Source organism: Anopheles merus, chromosome 2R, assembly GCF_017562075.2.
Source record: "Anopheles merus strain MAF chromosome 2R, AmerM5.1, whole genome shotgun sequence".
Taxonomy (NCBI): Eukaryota; Metazoa; Arthropoda; class Insecta; order Diptera; family Culicidae; genus Anopheles; species Anopheles merus.
The window spans coordinates 51644148-51664232 of NC_054082.1; the positions used below are offsets into that span (position 1 = coordinate 51644148).

At 44.1% G+C, this 20085-nt stretch overlaps 1 protein-coding gene across 4 annotated transcripts in view; it reads left to right on the top strand.

Annotated features, from left to right (window-relative positions):
- LOC121587671 (protein TANC2) overlaps window positions 1-20085 on the top strand; it is a 116768-nt gene that overhangs the window by 6118 nt on the left and 90565 nt on the right. For 2 of the 4 annotated variants that reach the window (XM_041904655.1, XM_041904657.1), the window contains exon 2: window positions 6213-7459. In XM_041904655.1, coding sequence (XP_041760589.1) covers window positions 6283-7459 — 1177 coding nt within the window. In that variant the 5' untranslated portion in view covers window positions 6213-6282. Of the gene's footprint in view, window positions 1-6212; window positions 7460-9789; window positions 10518-19512; window positions 19744-20085 lie in introns of those variants that run through there. The other 2 variants (XM_041904659.1, XM_041904658.1) reach the window with 2 other exon arrangements.

A 20085-nucleotide genomic window follows, 5' to 3' on the forward strand; every position in this document is an offset into this window, starting at 1 on the left:
TTATATTTTTCATCATGCATTTTGTTGCTATGTTTAAGAATTTGAAAACCTTTTGAATGTGAACATCCTCTTATAGATCTACATGATGAGTGGGAGCTATAGATTTTCATTCCATGCTTATCACTGTTTTATGACATCCTAATACGTATTACGATCAATTAATAGTACTTCATAATAAATAAAATGAATAAACACAACTTGTAATTAGATATAAGAGATATGTCTCATCTGCTATTCTAGTCACATGAGTGCTTATAAAAGTAAAAACAGAAAAAGAGCAGGACTGGCTCGGGTGATCTTCACCATCTTTTATTTCGCAATGCGTAACGCACGACGGACTAAGAAAAAGAAACGCACCAAACAAAACATTCCCCTAATCGCTGGCAACGCAATAGGATATGCATAACACGAGGGTCCTATTTTTAAGATCACACACATTTCACTAACTGCCACGCCGTGGGCATCGCTTTTTACTAACTTTCTCCGCCGAGAAGCAAAGAGCAAGAACCGACAGTGTGCGCATCCCGCGATGAAAAATTTGCGCTCGTATTTCCAACGGGGCGCGGCGGTGCAGCTACAAATTCAACGCCGACTCCAGAGATGTAGATGTCTAGACAGAGGATCACGCGGTGTGGAGCATACGAAATCAAAACAAAACAAAACCGCATCATTTCTTTGCCAGCGAATAGCTGGGGCGAAAATTGCACCTAACGATTAAAAGCGAAGCTGCCAGCGCAGGGGAATGCGCAAGCCGTCTCGGTTGCCCTTTCCTTAGGTAAATCGTTCAACGAACACATTTTGAGTGTCAAAAAAGTACATTCAACTTAGGGCGATGCATTTTCCTGTCCGTTCGATATTGAAACGACCTGGTCCCCAAAATCGAGTAGCTTCCGTTGGCGTTTAGTCGACTTGAGGTTCTTGCATGCATCCACCATATATTGCTTTTGGTACACGCATTCCAACGCTCGTTGCAGTTTATCCGTGCATCTCCGAACGGTGCATCCGAAAGTCCGAAAGTCATCTCGACTGAAGTCAGCTGTTTGTTGAGTGCGTGCGGGAGCGTTGACACACCTATAGTGGTGCATGAACGTGGTGCCCAAAACCCGACAGTCGGTCACTTTCAGTCGGAATGGCAGACGCGCGGCCAGTCTTATGCGCGCGTCGATCGGTTGGGGATCGGAGCAGCGTATCGTTCGGACCGGCTAGAACTCACCGTGTGCGTGCGGTATGCGGCGACGACGAAATGGACGAGTTATTTTTAAGGCCGCGATCGAAGTGGCGCACACATTTGCCGGCTGAAAATAATTTCAAGAGACACTACGTGCGTTATTGTTGGTGCTGCTGCACATTCCTGGTCGTCTGCGACCCGGTAGCAGATACTACGCTAGTTCCGCGAGGGGTGGGACATATGTTGCACAAGATGGACCCGGGTTGGAGCACCCTTGAGTTTTTGGGGTTTCGATTGATCCCAGGCGTATTTGGAGGTTGTGTACGCGCTCCCTACGCAATAAACGGTAACGAGACGGACAATTGCGTAGTCTAATAGATTTACGGTTTGGATGTTGCTAGGTAGATTTTGGGGTGCTACGATCTTTGAAATGGGTCGTGGGGAAGATTTTGTGCGTATGTTGACATCTTTGAGTCTTAGAATAGTAGTATGAAAATATAAGAATAGGTTTTTACAGCAGATGTAGATTTTTTTAATTGAATAGAAATAATCAATCTTTATAGTTTGTCAAACATTTAAAGTAATTATGAAAACAATTTTTAACATAACATATCTTCGAATTTAAATAATTAGTTCTGATTATATGGCTCATTAACATAACTTCAGAGATTTATTAGATATTTACAAACTAAATGCATCCAATGGATACTCTTTTTTGTAAGATTTAATAAAAAATGAAACTGCCTTAAAAGGACCATTCATTGTACGTCTGGCACAATAGCTTTATGAGATCATCAGGTGTTGTTGCTACAAACGTGAACAAACACGAACCAACTGAATTGATTTAACAGCAGTAGATCTTCATTCGCTCTTAATCTATCTGTCCAGCCTTTTGCCACAATTCAGACTGCAGTCTGCAAGGGAAATAGATAGCTTGATAGCAACGAGAGGTGAAGCTGTGAAAGATGAGAGATGTGTAACGAATGCTTAACTGCAGCAGTACCCAAAAATAGCTTCATCTACCCTATCCGTTCGACGGGTTTGTGGTGTGGGGTAGTTTTCAAGAGCATCGCGAAAGTAGATGTCCATCCGGTCGGTTCCATTTGCGGTGACATCCAACAGTCGGGCAGTTTGGCGACCAGATGTGGTGCTGTGAGAGAGTGTTAGTGTAGTAGGATTGCCATTAACAAGCTTGCTAATTTACAACCGAATATGATTGTCTGAAGGTTTGGCTTCATTGACACAACGAGATCGAACACAGATGTCCTCGGTTGAGTCACGAACCCTGTGAGCTAGCTCGAGAGAGAGAAAAAAAGACATCTATTAATCATACGACGCAGGGCATCGGAAGACACACACACAAAAATCGTTCGAAACCGGAAGTGGTTCTCATTGCATCTTCTCCTTCTTTTTGAGTTTCAATTTTAAAATCGCGTAGGATACTGACTCGCTGTTGTGGATCACAGCACAGCTTTAGCCTCTCTGTTTCTGTTAGACCTACTAGACATAAAGATACAGACAACAAACACAAGGCAACGCTAAGAAAACAAGCAAAACTGAGAGAAGGTTATAAACGGAGAGGGTAAGGGGAAATCGGGAGACGAATGAAGATGAATGTTTTAAAATCCCGTGCAAAATATCGCTAAAATTAGCCACATCAAACGCTGATCCTACGTCCCTGGCATCGGACCGAGCCCGGTGCAGTCTCCACTTCTAGGCCCGTGGGGTCCTAGTGGTCTACGGCAACCGCCGCTTCGTTGCGTTCCATTTGCTCACGTCTGGATCGGTGTGCAATGTTCGTGATGTAGACATATGTTTCGTGATGCAGTTATGGCACATCGGGTGAACCGATGGTACTAGTCAGAGTTGGTGCGTGCGTGCATTGCAGGTATGATGTTCACGCGACTCGGCAGCGGACAGCACTCGGTCAGCTGTTTGCGGTATTGCAGATGAATCACGTTATGCAGCACTTCCGCTGCGCTACGTTTCATGTTTTACTTTGCCCGAAGAAAGGGGGAGGAAGAGGACTTTGGTTGTGCTTCAATTGCGACGTGAAGGAGTGAATGTCTAGCTTCTATGTCAATGTCATGGATAGAGCATAACTTAAAGATCAATGGCGCTGAGTCAAGATACAATGTTTGCATATCTGTTGCAGAATTAATTTTCTAAAACACACTTTAAAATGTGGAAACATTGTGTAGGGAAAACTTCCCTTCTGTGCTTATGTCTTCTGTGATCCATGTAGTAAATGGAGCGTTTAATATTAGCACCATGCGCTGTTGGTTTTATGGTTTTGAAGCAGAGCGAATGGTGTTTTCTCGTAATGATGCATATCATTCCATTTCTAGACCACAAAATGTTATGAAATATTGATATTTTAATTTGAACTGTCCTGTCGTTGTAATAATAAAATTGCCAACTGTTTTCTCTTTAACTGTGTGCTAGAATATACACTAACAATCGTTTTCAATCATCCTTAACTCGTCAATTTAGCCTCTAAAATAAATTGTCTATAAAATCATTTTCAATTACCACGATTATGACATCTTCTTCATAAATAACCATTTTTACGCAATCTTCCAATGAACGTACACCTTTTTTGCCATCAAAAGTTCGTTCACCGTAGTACTGAGATTGCGTAATGTTTCACGTGAGCTGTAGAATCTTACGCCAAACCATCCTATTAACGTCAAGTAAATAAAAACAACAACCAAAAAGCGTACAGAAACAAAATTGTCACCCCAAACATGATGCTGGGCGTGATATTTTAAGGCAGCACTGTGACATACAAACATCACAGCAACCATCCATTGGGGTACCACCGTAGCAGAAAGGTTACGACCATGCGTACATAAGGCTCGCTAAACAGAAGGGCATTTAAATTTTTCGCAATTTGCAGCTTCAGTGTTCTGTTCTGGTACCGTTGCAGTTGCAGGAAAAATGACTTTTCCAACCCAAAGGATAGTGGCACAGCCACATGACCACAAAACACTCTGTCAGCCGCATAAAAGATGGATGAGAGCATCGTTGAACTCTGTGCGAACGGGAGAACCCTCTGTGCAGTCATACTGGGCGAATCTTCTGGGTATGGCGTTCGGTTTTCCATGCAGTTTGAAAGGGAAACGGTGGCAAAGGAGGGTACACGCACCAAGCAACACGTATGCAAACGTGTACGCACGTAATGCGCGTGCTGTCGCCCATCGTCGTCATAGTCATACGTCTCGTCATGTCAATCGTGGACCACAGGGCGTGAGTGCAGCTTGGCACTGATGCATTGGGAGTGCGAGGGATGGTAGAATGCGCATAGGGGATGATCTTAAAAATTGTCTCATGCGCGGCTTGTGCGGAAGAAATAAATGTACGCTTCGCCCGAGACCCGCGTCCCGCGCACAGAGTGAGGCGGAATGAAAGAGAGACAGCGAGAGGGTGTTGGCGCTATTCCTAGACGTTAATGAACGGAAGCAAACGGCAAACACGGTATGCGGCGGTATGGATGTTTAAACACCGTCGGCGCAAGAGGGAAACAAACCCCCAGCAAAGATTTTTCATCTTGTGCACGGTCGTGGTATGGCATGCTACAGGGTGGTACGTTTATGTTCCAGCGTGCCGACGGTGGATGGATGGAAAGGGGAAACCAAACGCAAAGTAGACAAACGCAGCCACGCGTGTGCGTACGTGGATGCACCGGGACAGACGGCATGCGATGATCGTTAGTGTGCTCTGCTGCTGCTGCTGTTGCTACTTCTGCTAGGTTATGCGCCACCCGCTGGAAGGTGTTATATGATGTGGGTATTCCCTTTTCATTCTATCTCATTTTCTCGTTCACTCGATCGCTTGCCGCTTCCGCCTCGCGTAGGATTGCCTGCGATCGGACAAAGTACAGCCGGGAGGTGGAAAATTGTTCGTTTGTTAGGAAGGAAAATGCAACAGTACACGCATCCCTTCGGAAAGAGACTTTACTTTCATTTGCCTCCCTTCGATTAACTTTTCCTACTAGGCTGCGGGTGTGTGTTCTGTACGTGCACCACTCCACAATGCTGAAACGTTTGTTGAAGAAAATGTTCTTGGAAATGTTTGGTATGGTATAGAAAATAATTTGAATTAGGGTGACGATTGCTAGAAATGTGGTTTTAATTGTTGACTGATCAGCTCTCCCGGAAATGGTTGCAAGGTCTAGCCAAACTATGCGAGTGGTTCCAAAGCTTCGGTAAAAAATGAGGGAAAGAATTTTCATTCAATTCTTCATAAGAATGCGCCGCTAAAAGTTGCATATAGAGTTTTGAAGGAACATGGAAACAAATGCTGGAAATGCTGAATTCATGCTGTGACTTTAAATACGAACATACGTCTGAGAATGTCCTCTTGTAGCAATTGCCTACTATTGTTTTCAATATGGAGTCTAAGAATTGATAAAAGCTGTTATGCTAAAATACTCATCTCCTGTTTTTGTAATGAGTAAGCAGTTTGGTGGGAATCTTTTGATGAGTAAATGTTTTTTCATGAAAATGAATTTTATATCAGATTAGAAAGTTTTACTGCAATGATGATAAAAGTAAATTGCAGAAAACAGCAGCCAGTAGCGAGCAGTAGGATTGCAACACGTTTGCATCTAGAAATAGAAAACGGAGAAAATGCTAAAATAAGTCTTCCCTCGTTGTGTTTCAGCTTCATTTTGTCCGTGAACATTTGCATTGTTCGTTGCTTGAGTTTACTGTTTCTCCCCTCTGGCATGAACAGCCAGAACATACCGAACCTTCGGCCGATGTTTCCTTCCGATACAGCATTCCATTTTTATCCATTTCCCCTAACCATGTTTTGCCGGTGTGCTTCAATTTGGCCGTCTTTGAATCCGGCGGCTTAGGGCTCAAATCAAGCTGCTTGCACGGCCGGTCAATGAACGCTGAGTCAGCTGCAAAGGAATTTGATTGCCAATTTGAGTGTAAGGCAGGAAATTGTTGGAATGCATGCGAGAATGTATCTTTGAGGATTTCACAGTGTTTTAAAAGTTAAAATTAATGCACGATATTTGTTCTTCCATTTACAGGGATTGTAAAAGTGACGTAAACCAGCAACAGTGTTGAATGTAAACTACCTTCGATGAGGAATGAATAAGAATGGATCAATCAAAGGAAAAACTATTGAACGAGTCGATCCTTTCGGATGCGTCTAGCTGCGACAGGCTGATCGATGGGTTCGTGAGGCTACCGGCAGACGTTTACGAGACGGAAGATGCGACGGAAGCGCAAGACACCGTCGACAATGTATGCGCTGGTGGTTTGATGAACATGTCGTACGTTCCGACCAATCCAGACAATCCCGAATATGCGGCCATTTTTAAGCCAGACCAACTGGTGCCGGATTTCATTCTCGGCCAACCGCATCACTGTTCGACACCGAAGAAAAACGGTCGACCCGTGTCGATGTACGAGCCGTGGACACAGTCGGAACCATTCCGATCGCTGCCAGCGGATATGCTTCACAAGACGACGAAACTAAGCGACATTGAGTTTGAAACGGAAGCGGCAGCCGTCGCTGCGGCTGCCTCCAGATCTTGCTGGGAGGCGGAAGATGCTGACGAGTTCATTACCACGCTGGATGAGTCCGCCATCCTGGACATTGAATCTTACGAGGATTTAAATCACATCTACAGCCAGCCAGGCGAGGGAATGGGCTACAACAATAATAATAACAATGACAGCTTGAAACCTCGAAAGCTAGTTGTAGCTGCCGACGTTCATCATCATCATCAGCAACTCCAACAGCCGGCCCAGCAACATTACCATCCGCTGCCACACGTGTTTGAATATCCCGCACACGATCAAACCGTCGAGCAACGGTACGAGGAGATTGAAATTTACGCCACGGTAAAGAAAAAACCACGCGAACGAACGCCTCAGTCCGCGATCGATCGCACGATCGCAATAGACACGCAGGCGCTTCTGCTCGCCCCGGGCGGTGCCGGTGCCCCGATGCAAAAGTTGCCCAAAATTATGAACACCTCTTGCTATGGCGAACTGCACGGATTCGGTGTCGTACCGATGGTGACCGGCGGATGGAACGAACCGGGCGCGATCGTGAAGAGCAACGAGAATCTGCTCGATTCGGCCAAGGCACTGTCGATGAACAGTTCCTTCATCGATGAGTCGGGAAATAGCTCGCTGTACGAACCAAACTCGATGAACTCATCGTTTGACTTTGCACGGTACGGGACAAGCGAGAAGACGCGCGTACGCTGGTGGGACGATTTTACAGAGGAAACGGAAGCCGAGCTGCAGGACATTGCGGAAAAAGGTAGGTTCTTCAATGCATAGTTACTATACATAAAAGGTACAAATACTAGGATACAAAATGCACACACTTTTTCTATTATTATCAGACCATTAGGGTCCGTTTTCACGTCTTCGATTTACGGTTCTTGATAACAGTGAGGGCGATAAAATATCGTACGTACACGATGCTCTCGGTACACATTTGTCCATTAATCAGTTCGTTTGCACCGACCGGCGCCTGCAGCGTCGAGGGCAGACGATACGTCATTAGCAAAGCGCCGAGGGGATACTTCTATTGCAAATAAAATGGTTTCGCTTGTAAATTTAACCATCGCGCATGGAACAACACCGACGACGTTCGATTGGTTTTTGCTGGAGTAAAACAAAATCAAGGCTAGTCAACCGGTACGGCAAAAGACGTTTTATCACCCTCCACTGCACAAATACTTCTCCGTCGGTGCATTTGATGTTGGTTTGGGTTGGGTGGTGCAAATATAAACGAGTCCAATCTCTGCACAAACCTTTCGATTAGCCGTCGCTGCGAATTCCCAGCGCTATGGCGGGTCGTAAAAGCCTAAAGTTTGAAATGTCACTGAAAAGACAACAGCCAGAACGGTGTGTCCATGGGCTGCGTATTTCAGCTTATCTTAATCAGTTTTCGTTAGATCATCATCGCCGTTTAGAAACCCGGCTCTAGGCAAACGAAGTAACACCAGCACACGAGTAACACTGGCGTAACGCCGTTACGCTCCACTGACCGGGCAGCGTGATCAGGTATGGATATTAGCCTAACAAAGCCGCCACGAGTTGACATCATGCTTTGGCCGGTGGTTAGAAAAGTGGGCAATAGTCACCGACACCGGCTGGTGCGCGTGGGTGTTGCCTCTTCCGTGACAAGTGTGAACTCCTCGCCACCGGTACGTCATAAAGCTAAAAATGTAAATTTGTCGCCTCGAACTTTTCTGTGCGCGTGTGAAACCATCTCCCGAAATGGGCACAGGCGTACCGTGAGCCGTGGGTGCGAAATGGTTTGCGAAAACACTGAACTCATCGATATGCGTATGGCTAGAGACAGAGAGAGAGAGAGAGAGAGAGCAAGAACGAGGGGTTTTGATTCGTATGCAAAATTTCAGTACGACTGTGGCAAGGCGCTCCTCTGAGGTTGCTCGAAACGAAGAACGCCACCGCTGGCTTAGTAGCCTGGTAATTTGTCGTTGTTCTTCTTTTGCGTTGGAATTTGAAATGTAATCCTCGACTGAGAAGAAACTAGTTAGAAAAGAGCAAACGGCAACGTAAACAAACAAATAAAGATAGATATGGAAATGCAACTGCGATTTTTCAGAAGGGAAGAATGAGTAACTGCTGCACGGAGGATGGATGGAGAAGTTGCGCAAATCTTCTCCATCCATCCTCCGTGCAGCAGTTACTCATTCTTATATCGTACGTACAGTGTGTCCATACGAAAATCACAACAGTTTAGCAAAGTTTAATTCTGGAGATGGGGGTGGTGCTGTCGGTGGTCTAATAAATTTATGATAAGTCTCTTGAAATGGAAATTTGTCACCGCGAAAAAGATGGAAGAAATTAAAAGCTCTGTCTGCTAAGTTGTTGATTCGCCCACGTTACCAAAACGTGAGGTTGAGATGGAATGGGGAGAAGATTGAAGTTTACTGGTGGAGATAGAGTAATCTTGTCATAATTAACTCGTTTAGATTTCTTTTAACTGTGTTTAAATTATGAGCTGTCGAATTTAATTTAAGCTGTATTTTGAGTAGTACCTATCGTTACTTGTTATTATTATCAAACTAAATTACAATGAAGTGAGTAATTCTGCGGAAAAGTTGATTATAAAGAATTAGCAAAGTGCGTGTTCATAGTTTTGCGAAACAAAAAAATATCTGAGACCAGCTGTTTCATGCCCACAGGTGTGTCGATCCCCGATACACCTCCAGCACACACAAACACTTGATGGTAGACGACGCCGCTTGGCTCAGCAAAATGATAACCAAAGCATGTGTTTTTTTGCAATCGCTCCTGCATTATCACTTGATGTTTCCAGGCGCCCCAATGGTTTTGCGGAGCTTGCATGAGTGGCTGTGTGTTATCATGAGCCAATACTACCGCAACAACCTCCGTTTGACGAAACTGCACCGCATTAGTATGCGTTAGCGCGTTTGGCGAATATTTAACACACATCGATAACCGTCGCCGTCGTGTGCGTTGTAGGCTGATTGAGGTACTGATGGGTAAAAAAAGAACGTTGTGTCTTCGCTAGGCAGCGCGTGCATGAAAGTGTGCGTTAGAGGGACGTGGTACACCCGCGCCCGCTTGTTAGGAGTAGGCGCCGGTTCGCGTGTGTATGCATTGAACACCGACTATCGATGGTACGGGCCCCAGCAGTATAGGCTGGATCGTCGTGGTCTTCGTCATCTCGCACGCTTGTCGTCCGCTTGACAGGTGGTGACGAGTGTTTAGTGTTTTGCCAGCGCGTTCCCGACCGAGAGGCTAGACCGTGACCGCTAGTTGGCGCCTCGCGTTGGTTGAATAAATGTCGCTTTTTTCGCGCAGTGTGTGTGTGTGTTTCGAACGATTGCAATTGCCTAGAGAAGTGATCCACAAAATGGGCAACAAAGTGTGTTGAAACACGATTTGTCACGATCGAAGGCTACGTTTTGTTGCGGCCCAGTAAGATTAGAACGTGCTCGTTTCCCGTTCCTGGTGACGAACGGTGTCGAATTGAGTTAGTTACAGCTGGGAATTGGCAAAGCCGTATAGCTCGAAAAAGTGCCCATTGGTTTTTTTGTCTGTGGCCGTGCCAGTGCTTTATTGTGTCATGCTAAGTGATTCACTCGATTAGTGTCCTCCTTTCTGAAAATTACGTTTAAAAATAATCTTCCTCGAGTGCTGTGATAATAGCGTTACCGCGTGTGTTACTTCGAAGATAACGTCATAGTGCGGGGGTCGACAATCCGGTCCCCAATGCAGCGGAATGTTTCGAAAGTCGCGTCGGATAAGGATGGGAACGCGCACGGTAGCAGGTGGCGGCGTGGATTATGATGGCGGCACGAGATCGGTATTCGGTAAATATGCTGTTACTATCTACAATTTTCAACCCTCATGCCGTGCGTAACTTCCTAGATTCCCTCCGCCCCGGGTGCGTCGTTTTGGCTTATCAATTTACGAGTACGGAACTGTGTATGTATGCCGGTTCGAGCTGTGTGTATGTTTAGAGGTCGCTGGAATTGGTTGTGTAAATTGATGCGAGGCAAACAATGTAGCGAGATGAGAAAAGGGGTACAAAACCTATCTGCCAGTGGCCGTGGGATGAATGACAATATTGCGTGTTTATGAATGAAATACGTGTCCAGGCGCGTGTACTTATCGCGGGTAGAACTATCTGCGTTCTGGATTGAGGTTACTTATTGATTCTGGTTTATGTTGCGGCCTATTGGCACGTGTGACGATCCAGAGCCACCGAGGGGAGATTTTTCATTTGATAGTTTGTTGTGTTTGTTTTGTTGAAAATGAACCCTAATTGCCTACTCGGCTTGTTTACTCCAGAAATGTTATATTTTAAATTAAATTACTTTTATGCTCTATTAGTAATGTTGTAGCCAAAGTACATTGCTTGGAATGGTTTGCAGTTGTATGTTTTGTGTAATAGTTTCTGGCACATAACTGCATTGTTAAGAACGCTTTCCATTGTACGGTTCTTTCGATTTTCTTATAAAGCGTTTCAGACTATTCAAGGCCCTCTGTTGCATCCCGTTTTCTTTCACATTTATTTTTTTCTTCATTCAAAAACAAGACAAGAAAAAAAAACAGAACAGTGGAATGATGATTGGGGAGCGAAAACGGACCGATCGTTCACTAGTGCGTCCTTCAAACCATGGGATTCACTTTCACTTGTACTTACTTGCCCGTTGCAGTAGTGCAGTGGCGGTTAATATGTACTTTTTGTTGTCGTCATTATCTTCGTTATCATCATCATCATCGGCAGCATAATCATTATTATCATTCCATTAAGCCACGAGCTTCGTTCCGGTACGCGGGAAGGTGCTACATGATTTTGCTATTTATATTTTGTTGTGAAAATTAGGCTGATCTTTTTTGCCACTTTTAGCAGTTTCACCGGGGTTGCTGTTTTTTTGTTACGTTGTTTGTACAAAGCTGAGTGCAGGCGGAAAATAAAACAACAGCCAAAATGATCTTCATCGCTGAAAGGCATTCTCCACTCATCGACAGGCGAGCCCTCTGCGGGCCAAGGCTTTTGTGTGTACTGCACCGATGGCTGGGAGTGAGAAAATTGAATTTTTCAAACCGCCAACCAAAGGCAAGACAGGCCACGGAAAAAGGAATAAAAAATGGTTAATAATATAAGTGAGAAAAAATGAAAACCAAAAACAACACACCATTTATAATGAGTCTCCGTTGCAGCGAGATAATCATCGTAGGTAGTGCAGAAGCAGACTGCGCAGTTTGACGATGATGGTAGCGAGCATAATTAGAGCTGCCATACGTTCGTACCATTCCTACCGCAATGCACTATGATTCTACATTGTCATTGCATCTCGTGCGGGCTCCGACGGGGGAAGGGAATGCTTTTGTGCTAGGAATTTAAGATTTCTACTGTGTCCTTTTGAGAATATAATCTTCCCTTCCACTGTGGGCATGTAATCAGGTCCCCTGTTGGTAGGGAAACTTCTGGGGGCCATGAGTAGCGAACAACTCCCGGAGATTGGCAATTTCGGTTGACGCCTTGGCGTAATCAAGGTCCTCAGTTAACCTTTTCTGATGTTCCTTACCCCGTATGCCGGCCGATTGTCTTGCTGCCCAGGCTTTGTGATACCCGGTGCACTTGCGTGTGTGCCCAGGGATTGATGGCAGACGGGCACAAGCGCGGGGAGCTTGCATCGGTGATGATGTAAGAGCTTTTGAAGCCCCCGGTGCTGCACTGTGCTAGACTCGCTGGCTGCTGGATTTGTCATTTAGTCGATTGATCTTTATGACAATGATGATTATGACAAAGATGATGATACACTCTCCTGCTGTCGGTTTCGAAGGTCGAGTTAATAATAATGAAACCCAATGTACGCCCGGGGGGACATAATTTATTTTGTACCAGCGCATCACGGTACTGTAGTTGATGGTTGCGAAAAATAATTAATTTGATCGAATGGAAAAGTGAAAATTGGTTTGTAAGGTAGGGTTAATTTCGTGGCAAAGGATAGGCTGAACGTAAAATTTAATTAAACGAACAATTTAGCGAAACAATAAGTTACCCTGCTTTAGGCAATGCATTGTTCTTTAGCGTCCGGTAATGGATAGATTTCGAATGATTTTGATAATCTTACGTTGTGGCTAGTGCACCGATGATGTTAATTGATTGTGGTAGACAAAGGATTGTGAATAGTTACATAAGAAATTGTAATTGATATTTACAGACAAAATCAATCTGACCTGATTTTCAACTGTTTGTGTGACTTGATTAATTTATATCGTGATTTCATTTATTTTTGTTGAAAGCTGTAAAAGGTTTGGTCTCATTGAATGCAATGTACATATTCTCACTTCTTCACATTGCATTGATAAAAAACACTTTATTTGTCTTTCCTGCAGTTGCATTTAAAGGCTTTCACCTGTAAGTTCCCGCGGGCGTATCGCTGATTGGCAAACAGTAGCCAATACATGATTTACGATAATTAAAGGAAAGTTATAGTTCCGTTTGCTGCTACGATCGGTTGCTGCTACTCCTGCAGTAATGAACCGAGAAACTGTGCAGTTCCGTAGAAAATCGAATGTAATTGAAATGGAATGGCAATGTGTGTGCCCCGCAGGAAACAGCGGAAAGGAAAATGTGTTATACTTCTGGCTGTTACTCGTAGATTACATCCACGTTCAAACCATTTTTCTAGTAGCATCATAAACGAAGTGTGTATAAAGTTGTGCATCGAGCTGTTTTGTAACTGTTGTTACACGTATGTGTTGCTTCAAAAATGCATCGGAAGTCTTAGATCGGCATGAGCGATTAACATTTTTAGCTGCAAATATGTTTCTACGTTGTCTTTATAATTGATGCCCAATGCCTCGGGTGGGTTTTTTTTTGTCAATTCCTGCTCGTATGTTCATTCTTCGTATATTTGCGCTGAATATATATCTCTCATTCTCTTTCTCGTTTACTCTAACTTTGGTATCCAATTGCAGTGGTGTACCCAGTGGTGCAAGTGGTGCGATCATTGGATCAAGGTCTGCCTTTATGGACACGCTTATGTTTTGTTGATTAAAAAAAATCAATTTTTGCCTGTTGTGTTCGAATACTTCCTTGATGTAGTGCAATTCGAATCTTGTGTTGATGATATTGGCTGTGGAACGTCTGTGCAATTTCAAACTGAAAGGGAAACAAAATTCGTTGGTTATTACTGCAGCCAAGTTCAGTCGTTTTTATGCGTTGTCTGATCTTGAGATAGGATCTTGATTGTTTTTGAATGTGTTATGGCATCGGTTTCAAAAAATCAATGATAATATTTGAGTCCCGTGGGATCCGTTTGTTGGAAATAAAAGAAACAAAAAAATATGCTGGAAAATCATAATGTTAAATCAAATGGAAACAATGGCAAAATGTAATCAAAATATTGTTGAAATTTTGTGTGCAGTTGAAGCACACATTTTAAATTGTTTCAGTTTTAAAATGCATTGAGTAACATATTCATTCACAAAAAAATATGTAAATTGGATCTCGTGGAAGATAACGATCTATTGAGCTGCAAGGACGTGGAGCTGAAGAGGGGTCGGTATAAAACTGCTCATTTATTTTAATTATCCGTAGTATGGAGCTCGGGCTAGCAAATGTTATGCTGCGCGTCTGTCAGCTGTACGATCGGTTTCCTTGAGAATTCACTTTTGGACAGCTGACCAGAGCGGGAAAGGCTTGATGGGGATGGCGATGGTTGTGTTCCGTATACTGCAATTTTTTTTTGGTTGATCGCAATCGAATTGACAGGTTAACAATAAATGATAAGTGAAAAATGGGCAACAAAACTATTTTGCTCCACATTCCACCAAGGACGGTGGGCGTTTACAGCACCGGCTAATAGTTTTGACGTCGAACGTCGAGTAAATTACTCTTACGGTGAGGATAATTGATGTTTGCTGCAAACCCGTTGCTATAGCATTGCAAGTTGTTAATCGTCGAGCTTCGTCCAGACAGTCGTTTGAACGTAATGTTTCAACTCATCGATGGTTACTTCAGTTTTGATGCTGCAATAGATTTGTGGTGCATTCCGGTCTCAGTCACTTGTCAGTCTGTGCCTGCTACCTGAACGGGCAATACGGTTTGTTCTGAAACGTACACTGTATAACCCACCCTGCCAAGACAGAAGGCCTAGGGAAAAGACCTTGTAGGGATGTAAAGTCTTTTTCTGGCCAACGTACTGCACTTGCTTCACGAACATACCTACAAGCGCTTTGGATGATGACCGTGAAATTATCGATTGCTGTGCATTACTATCTCCGCACACGAAGGGGACCCATATTCTGTGCATACACACATACGTGCATTATCCAACCGTCCACGCGAAGGAAACGCGATGGTTGCAATTACGCGACAACAACAAGCTCGTGTAAATGCCGCCTTGCTGGTTCAAGGGGATGAAGTTAATTTCTACTTCAACATCTACTACTACTACTACTACTACCGCTTCCACTATGCTGGGTAAAATAAATTTGCGAGTACGAAAACGTACGAAAATGAAAGCAAAGTAATGGGTTTGTAAAGCGAATTAAAAAAAAAAACAGAAATAAAAAAAACACACTTGCTGACTCCACCTATTATGCGTGGAAACAAACGTAAGGGATTTGGGTTTAAAAATGATAGGTCCCGCTCTGATCAAATCGTAAAATTGGGTTTCCTGTTCAAGTAAAAAATTGGAAAAAATTTACCAACCAGAGGATACATGTTGCTAACGAAATATAACGAGATTTTAATCCAATCGAGCCCGATCTGATCGAAACCTATGTTCCTAAGTTAATCGAGGTATGGTGATATGATCGAACGGATTGATCGCTATCGTACAATATGCTTAAAAAACGCGGTTCAACACGAGTGAAAAGCAAAACAAAATCCAAATGAGTGTTGTTTTTTTTTTGGTAAATGAAGTGAAACATTGCCTTACCTTCCTTCCTTTTGGAGGGTTGGGTTTTGTTAAGGTACAGGTACTGTTCTGTTGTTTCTCTTATTTCGCTCTATTCAAGGATTTAGTTTTTTGTACTTATACATAAATTGATGTTTTGCATTGTATCACAAAAAAGTAGAATACACAGCTTGATGAATGTGTTTGTTTTTACTACACGTAAAACACACTAAAAACATGTTAAAGATATGTCAATGCTTGCAAACGAACCTGTAGCCAAAACAATAATAATAAAAAAAAATTGACGGCGCACTGATTGCATGTGTGTATCCCAAACTGCATCGTTTTAAAAACAATGCACATTAACAAGAGATTGCATCGCGCAAAATGATTAATGATTTCACTCGGACTTTCTCAAGATTCACGGCCACCAGAACCGTCCCATCCAAGCTCCCTGTCCTCCCGATGGTACTGAGCTTTTTGACTGCAAGATGTGTCCTTCCGAGCCGAAAAGAAGGCCTCAGCCTCACTTACAGCCGCAGGAGAGAGAGAGCGATCGATGGTAAGGACGCACGATTGATGATGTAGGGCCCGGGTTGGGCCGGACAGGCAAAAAAGAACGCGATGATGGTCCATGGAGCATCGGGCTTGGGTGCGTTTGTTGTATTGGGTTTTGTTTGAGCTCAACCGGTTTATTGTTGGCGGAGGACATAGACTGTATTATTTCGTAATAAGTAGAACCGATGCGGCGGACGAGAGCGCAACCACTTGGTTCCTTTCCTCCCTGTGGCCTTTAGTTTGATGCAAATCGTCCTCCCGCAACTTCCTTTACAGCGGGGAAACCGACGCAGTTCCCTCGTTCACTCAGAAGCAGAATTGACAGTCTCCATAAGACGGATGTGTTTTGGTTTAATTTTGAGCATCGAACATGTCACAACATGGCTTTGGCGCATAACAAATGATCGCCCGGTGTCAAACAGCGCAAAAACGATCAATAACAAATTGTCTTCGGGTATGAATTTGAGACGGCGTGATAATGCAGCGAACACAGTAGCGCTCCCCATAGTAGTAGTGAAAGTGTTTTTTCCTTTGATGTTAAGCTCTGTTTTGCATATTGTTGCGCTCTTGCCAGCTTTGATAATTGTAGAGTAGAGTTTTTGTTTTCTGTCTGTTACTGGCAAACTTGCGACGGAAGATTTATGTTCATCTTGCTGATTTCCTTTGTGTGTCGGCAGTGTTGGCAGCAAGGCAGCTGTAGCTCTGCACAAGGCAGGGTCCAGCGCGGGCTATCGTTATCGCTCTCTGCTGATGTAAAGAATTAATTTTGCATGCGTTGTGTCGACTTTTAATGAATATTTTTTGTTGTCCTTAATTATGGCGCGTGTGGAATTTGGCGAATCAAAGAAACAAGCCCATGGGTCACGATGCGCCGCTTATCATAATTTAAATTTGCATGTGAAAGGGGGAATCAGTTCCTGTTCATCGCCAGTGGTTTGCCTTTTTCTTCTCTCGTTTTTCTTGTATAATTTGATAGATCTTGGTGCTATTTTTTTAATGCCATAAAAGAAAACACACACTTGCTCGTTGCTGTACATCCATACACTCATTGAAGCAGGGGCGATGCGTGGTGCGACGGTGCCGATATATCTACCTCAAATTAGCCAACCGTGAATCGATAAAGACATGACACACTGACAGCTTGTTGATCGGCATCTGTCTTGTTTCCCGCCGTCGTCGACATTTCGCCGATCGTTCTTATCAGCCCCAAAAGGGAAGGCCAGTTCCCGGGCCCTCTCCTGCACCCTCTCCCTATCGGTGTCGCTTCATCGCGTCCTCTGCGCTTATGCGTGTTAAACGCAATGCTGGGTGCCAATGTTCGCCGTGTGCCCGCTAGCGGGGAGGTTGCTTTTTTGTGGTCGCTTGTTGGCGAATTGTTAAATTATCGTTCGCAGTGACAACAAAAATTGTGTAGCAAGTCCCAGGTGGATGGTATGTCGAAGGTGTAATAAATCATGAACTCGTGGGGCATGCGGCATTCGTAGTCGCTAGTGGAATCGGTGACAATGCTGTATTCCTGTCATTGAATCGACGGCAAACTGGACACCGAACCGATTGGGAACGTGTTTGCAACATTGAAGGCTTTTGGAGATCTACCGGCTGACTGGGCTGGAGTTGTTGGCCTAATACTTGAATGGTACGATTGATTGGATCTTCGAGTTTGCGGAGCATAGTAGAACAGTGGCGACTGAAACGTTTGGTGTCCCGGAGTCGCATTGTCTGGAGCCAACGTGTGCCAGATCAACTTTTCATCACACCCCTACCCGTAACGCGGCCAGTAATTACCCTTGTCGCGAATTCGCTCGCTGAGTTTGGCTTGTCGTCAAGATGTCTGGAAGTGGTCGCCGTCACAGACGAACCGGTTCGGCTGGTGTGCTGCGATTCTAGAACAAAACTTCATTCAGCTGCACTTGGTGGCAGGGGTGGTTTAGCAGCTTCATTGATGACGGCTCTGTGTGCGTGTGTGTGTATGTTTGTGTTCGAGGGTAATGTGTATGGGACGAGGAAGGAAAAACGTGTAAGCCCCACAACGAATGTCGAAATGAAAAAGAGTACCAACTGCATTAGCCGCGTTTCATGCAGCTGAGTGATTGAAATCGAACATTCTGCCCACGCTTTCTACGGTCCTTAGCGGTTACTTTTCAAACAAGTTGTTCTTGGGATTGCATCTGTTCGGTTAGAGTCGCCTAGAATATGGTTACCGTCATCGAGTGATTATTATCATAACAACTGCTGCCACCAACAGGCACGGTGTGCTGCTGCCATTTAAAGACGTCTGTAAGAACGGATACTCTCTTTGCCACTGTGTAGGAATGTGTTTGTGATCGTACCACATACTTTTTGCGCAACTTGCAACCGACGGTGTTTGATAAACATTGCATATAATGACTTTGGTAACGGAACGGGTTTAGCAGATTTGTTTACTGAAATTGTATAGTTTTCAATGTATTGTATAACCGTCTGAGCAGAGGGTTACGTAGTTCTTGACCTTTTTCATATTGGTTGCTTATCAGCAATCGAATTATTAGCGCGATAAACTGGCGCCTCAAACATATTGCATCAGTTTTTATCGGAATTTCGCTTCTCAAAGCCTCTCAGATAAGCTATCAGGTTATACAATGGCCATGAAGGTTTTTTTTTTATAAAGAATAAGGAAATTCAAACTATGTTACAAATAGCAGATATTGTCAATTTCACGTCGTGATGCCGTGCGTAATTTTGATATTTATATATTTATTCAATTATTTATGATACGAACAATTTGTCCAAATTGTAATATCTGCCTAAAACAAATCGAGTTAAAGATTTTTAATGTTAAAACGACATAATCTGTAGCCAAGTATATAATAATTGTAAATCTTCAATATTAGTACATCTCACTGATCGGGCTACAACCACGTTACGTTCCTATATTCTGTGGCACTAATGTTGAGAATCGCACAATTTACCTTAGCATGTTTTCAGTGCTCTTTATGCTACGAGAGTAGCGCACTCTCAACGGGTTTTGCAGAAAACATTGCTTTTCTCTCCCATCTGTTTTCTCTCCCCTTTTCCGTATACCGGTTCACACAATGGTGAAGTGTGTTGAGAGTACGTTTAGTTGCTTTTGTCAAGCTTTGCAAGCTCCTTAACAAGGGATGCAAGGGGTTCAACTCAACCCTTAAACGGGCTCTCCACAGCTCGATCAACTGGATAAAAAAACATGTCCACGGTGGGAGCATACAACCACCTTGCCTACACGGAGCACGCAGCGCACTCTCCCTCCGTGGGCGATCGCTCGCAACTTCTCCACGGCTTCATTCGGTACGGCCGGGGGATTTCTCTCCGTTGCTCGCCGCTCGACTGAAACGGCGGGTGCCTCTGGGTTAATGGTATGCGTCGACTGGAGCCGCTAGTTTCAACTCGACCATCGTTCGCTGCGGACGGTACGTGTTTTCGTGCGTGCGGGCCCCGTGCACCACGCCATCGGCAACGAGCTGTGGAACGACAGAAACGCTGTCGCGACGCTTGGTTGAAAATTACTCTTTATCAGTGTGTTTGGTCGGCTGCGGCCGGCAAAGTGGTTTTAAACATTTGTTGCTTCTTCGTGCTGAAGCGTATTTGTTTGTTAATTGTGAAGGTAAAGAAAAAAAAAAGAAAGGAGTTTGTGGTTGGTTGTGTGAAATCGGTTGATAAGCAGTCACCCAGTCAACTTGCACCGATGCATTTCGTGCGTGATCGTTAGAGGTTGTATAGAGTTGAATGAGTTCGCAGCGCCTGTGCAGACGTGTGCGTATGGTGACGACGCTCGTTCATTAAAACCAATCAAACTAATCGAAGTTCTGAACGATGCTGATAAGAAATAAATATAATTAATGTTCCGGGCAGGGGGAAACAGAGGGTAAACAAGCAAAGAAATGGGTGTTTGTGCATGTATGTGTGTGTGTGTGAACAGTGATTTAATTGCATTGTGCAAGGCTTG